General features: G+C 48.2%; 1 protein-coding gene across 1 annotated transcript; it reads left to right on the plus strand.

The window, feature by feature from the left end:
• The first annotated feature begins 273 nt into the window (after nucleotides 1–273).
• Nucleotides 274–2,848, plus strand: LOC6507480 (proton-coupled amino acid transporter-like protein CG1139). The gene is made up of 9 exons (XM_001955891.4): nucleotides 274–594; nucleotides 836–964; nucleotides 1,024–1,174; nucleotides 1,228–1,349; nucleotides 1,574–1,800; nucleotides 1,901–2,031; nucleotides 2,096–2,274; nucleotides 2,339–2,514; nucleotides 2,578–2,848. Exons 1-9 carry the CDS (start codon nucleotides 590–592, stop codon nucleotides 2,817–2,819), a joined length of 1,362 nt encoding a protein of 453 aa, XP_001955927.1. The 5' UTR covers nucleotides 274–589; the 3' UTR covers nucleotides 2,820–2,848.
• The last annotated feature ends 3,544 nt before the right edge of the window (nucleotides 2,849–6,392 follow it).

A 6,392-nucleotide genomic window follows, 5' to 3' on the forward strand; every position in this document is an offset into this window, starting at 1 on the left:
CTGTGCCTTCCATCTTGAAATACAAAAGCTCAAAGCTCTATCTCACGAGGGTGGTTGTCTCCGCTATGAAGTCGCAATAAAAAGTTAGCAACCAGTTGGAATTGAGGAATTGAACCTCTCAGGGGTTCAAATTCGATCGCCAAACTGGTTGGGGTTTAATTCTATTTACTTATTCCTGTTTTTGTTGTCTTTCGATATAACAAAAACTGCAAACAGTATTTTGGCACAAATTCCGATTCGGCTTCAGTGCAGGCGCTCATCCCTCATGGGATCTGATTCTCGTTCTGATTCCGGCCATTATCGTGCAATTATCTCTCCAAGATTATCAGCAGGGTTTACGGAGTAGGAGGTGTTGACCGGCTTCGACTGGCATCCGAAATTTAGTATCCGCCTGTTGGGCCAGGCACCCGGTTCGGTTCCGAAAGTGTTTCTCCGACTGCAGCTCATCTTCCCAAAATCTGGCTGATTCAGGAGTCCGCGAACGCAGAAAATAGTCTTGTCTCCCGGGCTGGCTAATTGCACATGATAAAAGATTTATATACCTGAGCTCAAGTAGCTTTATCAAATAGAGGGTCGCTACTTTATCGCCATGAAGTGAGTTGTGGCTTGTTTTGTGTTCCTCTGGCTTGGGATCGTAAAAAATTAGCTAACCGATGCGCAAACACAGTGTCACAATGGCAGAATCTGCCTCCCAGAGGGGGTCCATTCCCACCTTTTAATGGCTTTAAACTTGGGGGGAGGTCAGCTTTTGGGCGACCTCCTTGCGGGTTCCTAATCAGCGTTTATCAATCAATCAATTCGCCTCACAAACAAGTCATATTTGCTCTCCCCACAGCACGGACATAAAAACTGTGGCTGTTTACCCGCCAACAGCTCTGGAGCTAACGACCGTCACAAAACCAGCCAACGGCAGTAACGACGATTACGATCCCCACCAGCACCGCAATGTCAGGAATCCCACTACGTAAGCACTATCAATTACGGGCTATTTACGACATATTATTCTCGTTTATTTGGCCCTAGAAACTGGCAGACCTTTGCCCATTTCCTCAAGGCGTCGGTGGGCACGGGGGTCCTGGCCATGCCCAGCGCCTTCGCCCATGCGGGCTACGTGAATGGCACGATCCTTACGCTGATCATCGGCCTGCTGGCCCTCTACTGTCTGCACATTCTGGTGAGTTCTGGACGAACTTGAAACAATTCCACATGTAATACATTCATTTTCAGATCAGTTGCATGTATATTCTGTGCAAACGCCAGAAGGTCCCCTACGTTAGCTTCTCGGAGGCCATGAACCTGGGCCTGAAACAGGGTCCACCCTGGCTCCGATGCCTGGCTCCAGTGGCCATGTGAGTAAGCCATTGCAGGTAGTACTGGCTACTATCTTTCTAAACAGAATATTGTTTTTAATCTGAACAATGCATTGATTAGATTTTTAAGTGTTTTTTAATGACCGATTTATTGGGCGATACAGTCGTATCTTATCGAATCGAAAAGAAACAAGCCCATTAAATTTGTTTACCAATTTAAAATTTCCGATGTGAAGGACTAAACATGTATTTTCTGCCTGTAGACCCTTTGTAGACGGCTTCCTGGCATTCTACCACTTCGGCATCTGCTGCGTCTACGTGGTTTTCATCGCCGAGAGCATCAAGCAGCTTGTGGACGAGTATCTGGTGGTCTGGGACGTCCGGATCCACATGTGCATCATCATCGTGCCACTCCTACTGATCTACAGCATCAAGAACCTAAAGTTGCTGGCGCCTTTTTCCAGTGCCGCTAATCTGCTATTGTTAGTGGGTAGGTGCAGTCAAGAACCGATTATTGAATTCTAAAGGCCTTAATCAGTAGGGAGATTACAATACCACCCCTTTTTGTTGCACTTTCTTTATTTTCACAGGCTTTGGCATTATTTTGTATTACATTTTCGAAGACCTGCCTCCTCTTAGCGAACGAAATGCCTTCGTGGCCTTCACGGAGCTACCAACCTTTTTCGGAACAGTGCTATTCGCCCTGGAGGCTGTGGGAGTGGTGGGTCTAGAGCCTTCTATCAGTGATTAAAATAGATTATAACTCCATCCTATCTATTGCCCAGATCTTAGCCATTGAGGAGAACATGGCCACCCCTAGAGCCTTTGTGCGCCCCTGCGGCATCATGAATGCGGGAATGTCCATTGTCCTGAGCCTCTACATACTCCTGGGATTTTTCGGGTACTGGAAGTACGGTGAGGAGGCCAAAGGAAGTATCACCCTCAACATACCCCAATCGGAAATGTGAGTACTCTGGAAAACATATCACTCCGATGTTCCTTGTGACCCTGACTTCCTCCTCTTTCAGTCCCGCTCAGGTGGTTAAGATCTTCTTTGCAATCACCACCTGGATTTCCTATGCCCTCCAGGGCTATGTCACTGCCCATATCCTGTGGGACAAGTACTTGGTCAAGCACATCAAAGACCCCAAGAAACATACCATGTTTGAGTTGCTTTTCAGAGCTATCATTGTGATGTTGACCTGTGAGCTGCTGCCTTATTCAAGTTGCCTAATATTTATAAACATTAATAATTATTTTCCTTCAGTTGCCTGTGCTATTGCGATCCCTGATCTTTCGGTCTTCCTCTCCCTGGTGGGGTCCTTCTGTCTCTCGATCTTGGGTCTGATATTCCCCGCTCTGCTCCAGATCTGCGTCCAGTACACGGAGGGCTATGGACCCCTGCGGATAAAGCTGATCATAAACATCCTACTGCTGTGTTTTGGAGTCTTCGGTGGAGTGGTGGGCACCTACGTCAGCATCCTGGACATCATTGAGGTCTACAGCTAAGCCAGTTTAATAAACTCACACTTAATTTACTCTTCGTGTTTTACTGCCAGAGTTTCGGGATCAATAATTGCATGGGCATGACATGACTAAGTAAGCCAAATATTTTAATTTTAATTAAAAGCTTAGCAGGTGTGTGGAAAACTCGCAGAGCTCGGACCAAATATGCACCGTGTGGCAGCGGTGGAAGGGGCCAGTTGCAACGGACTGTAATTAAATGCAACCGCAATTAACACAAAAGCGCCGCAGGTCAGGAAGCCAGACACAGAACTCAACCACCTCCTGCCGACCCCTCCCGGATCCTTGCATTTTATTTACAATGTTTGGCTCACAGGTTGCGGACAACTCTCCGCTCCAGCTTCCTTCCTGCCGCCTTCTTTTGACCTCAGCCCCGAGTCCAGGACGCGCTCCTGGCCGGGCTCTGGTCTTCCTTTGCGAAGGCCACCCGACAGGCGGACTGATAAACAGACGGAGGAGCCACAATGACCGCCGGGCCCTAAGAAGCCAGAGAAACCAAATGGACAAATGCCTGGATGCCGGAGCGAGGATGTGTCGAAAAGTTTCTCTTTGAAAATGAATTTAAATGAATCACTATTAATTGCAAGAGGTAAAGTGAAATGAGTCCCCATGGCGAGTCATGGGGAAAGTTAAGCCAAAATGCTATTACATTATCTTTATCGGATGCAATATGCTATCTAGAAGATAAATTGAGCTTCTCAGATACGAGTCGCACTCCTATCTGGTAGTTCTTGGGAAGACCTCGCGGTCGCTTGTCTGCTTCGGCTGGCCGACCCTGTAACGTGCTGAAATGTCGTTGGCTTTGTACGTTTAATTACTCTTTTGACGGAAATAACACAACATTCGTGTATTTGAAATTGGCAACAACAAGCTGCAACAAGGCAGGAATAAGGCAAAGGACAGAGAAATGCAGTAGCAATGCCGGAGGAAGCCTCGCCCCTCGCCCGGAGTGTGGGGAATTGAACGCGAGGCAAGTGAGCCAAAAAATGGCTTGCTTTTAAGTTGGATAACGAATCAGTGTCTTAAGTGCAAAGGAAGAAGGACGATTCCCCAGATTCAATTTCTCCAGAGGGTCCCCCATCCATTTGGATGCTTCTACTTTGACGGGGCACATTAAATGACAAGTTTTATTTCGCCATTCGCTTATTTATTTCTCAGTTTTTCTATCTGCAGATGGGGCGTTTTAATTATATTTGTGCGGGCAGGCAGTTAGAGTCGGCCTTTAGTGCTTCCGGTCAGTTGAACTCCGAGCCCCTGAGTTACGCACAATTCCAGGGATGTAGGTGTGCATATGCCCCTGGTCCGGTCCTTACATCGCTTTTCAGTCTAGGCCAATTGGAAAAGTTAATTAGACCTGGCCATGAATAAATTTGCCATGAAAAACTTAATTTCGTGTAACTGCAGGCTCTAATTTCTTTCTTCCCTCTGACCAGGCTCTAAACCAGACTCTTATTTGCCAGGAACATCAAGGACTTTAATGCTAGCATCCTGACACTGACTTTAATATTGTATAGTGGTTGTATAATGGATTTTACTACAATTGTTTTTTCTAGCCCAATAAGCCGCCATCAAAAGTGAGCAGGAGAGCATATTTATCCAAGGTAACCAAGCCAGCCAAGTACGCCATCTTGCTGCGGATAAGCTCCCGCTTATTTCCAGTTAATTTTCCGTCCAATCTTGCTCCTTGTCAGCCACGCTTAATAGCCAGGATTTGGCAGCCAGCTAAGCCAGCTCCCCCAGTCACCTGGCTGCTCCTCCGACTGCTTAATTTGCCTCGCATTCCCCGAATTCCGCGCCAAAATGACTCATTTTTATTCATTCGACTAATTTTTTGGGGCTTAACCCCAAGAGGGGGAGTGCTCAGCTGCGCTCGCTGGCGACCGGCAATTTGTAGCAGATATCTCTATGCAGCGCCGAATCTCCAGACCTCCAGACCGCTCGGCGTGTGCGTGTTTACCGCAGCAAAATGATTTATTTTACGCAACGCTAAGCACACACGTACCTAGAACAACGCAACGAGGTGTTGGTGGCTGAGGGCGGGACTACACCGCGAGAATGGTCTGTGCCTGCTGGGCATCCTCTCGCTGGGAGGACGCACGGTGTCCTGGCAGTGTAGCCCGTGAGGACTGGCGGAAAGCTGCAGAGCACTGGCAACAAAAGGCGACAAGTGACGCATTGTTACTGCGGTCGGGGCTTTTCGGTTCGGTTTCGCACTGAGGTTTTCTGTATTTATTTAAGCCCCAAACATTTTGTACATTTCATGCAGCCAGACAGCTACATTGTAGGGGTAACAACATTTGCCATGAATAAATAACGAACGAGTGAATGGAGGAGCGAACGGATGAATGAATGAACGAGTGTATGGATGGATGGGTGACGACGACGACGACGACTCAGCCACCGAATAGGACATGTGATTTATGTTCTGAATACATGGCACTATAATCAGCACATAAAGGGTAAGGCCGGGGAGTGGGAGTTCCCCTCAAGGGACCCTTGCTCATTGATTGTTGGCTAATATGGCCCTGAGAGGCGGCAGCTCCAGCCACACCCATTCTTTGGGGCCACCTTCGCACATTGGTGGGCTGGGCATAAAACGCTTGAAAGGTCGTCTGGAAAAAAGGTTCATTGTTATGTAGGCCGCATATTCCACAGGATACTACTCAGCCTTATCGAGTGAGAGAAAAGCTCTTGCCTTCGCTCCTGTGAAATGAAGTCATAGATGCTTATGTCCTTTATCGCATGTGCTTCATCCGGCAGATAAACCTAAAATATTATTTCGCGGTGTAGTTGTTTTGACATGAACGAGCAGCTGGCCGACAGGATCCGGCCAGGTTTTTGTTTTCGGGCCTCCGCCGGTGCAGGTGCGTTAAACATTTATGAGGCGGCCGAGGCGCAGATTTTAATAGGGACCGACATCCGGCGATGGGAAGGAGGTGGGGTCGAGACACCGCAGAAATGATTATGAATGCCCCGTGTTATGCATAATTCATAATGTTAAAGTGACCCCGTTGCGTATACGCAATAATCATCCGCCATATGGCACACACGATTTGCCTTTATTGGGCACTTGAGTTTCCTGGCAAATACCCAGGGGTGTGCGTTTAAAGGATCTGAGAATCAATCATTGATTAGAGAAAGGGGTGGGGGTGGCAGCTGCAACGACCTTGGGCCTCGACTCTGGGGAGGCATAATTCCAGTATCTCGCCTAATTGGGTGTGCGCATTCATTTCCAGCGCCTAATTTTGTGTGCTGGTGCGAATTAGTTTGTGGGTTCCGGCTTCTCCTCCGCGAAGTGCTCTGCTCCAGTGACAGCCACTGACAGTTATCGTCTCCATCAGCAGCCAAACAAATATTATCGCTGAGGAGCAGGGGCTGGGGGCACGACCACGACTATATCCTCCTATTTTGCGACGATGAGCAACTGTCATGTCATGAGCTCGCTGAGCTCGCACTTGGCATGTCAATGCTCCGAGCCCCAGCATCCTGCCCCAGCAGCAGCCAACCTTCAACCTGCCGCCGCCCCGCTCCTCTCCTACCCCCCCATGAAGCCATAAT

This window comes from Drosophila ananassae, chromosome 2R (genome assembly GCF_017639315.1).
Source record: "Drosophila ananassae strain 14024-0371.13 chromosome 2R, ASM1763931v2, whole genome shotgun sequence".
Taxonomy (NCBI): Eukaryota; Metazoa; Arthropoda; class Insecta; order Diptera; family Drosophilidae; genus Drosophila; species Drosophila ananassae.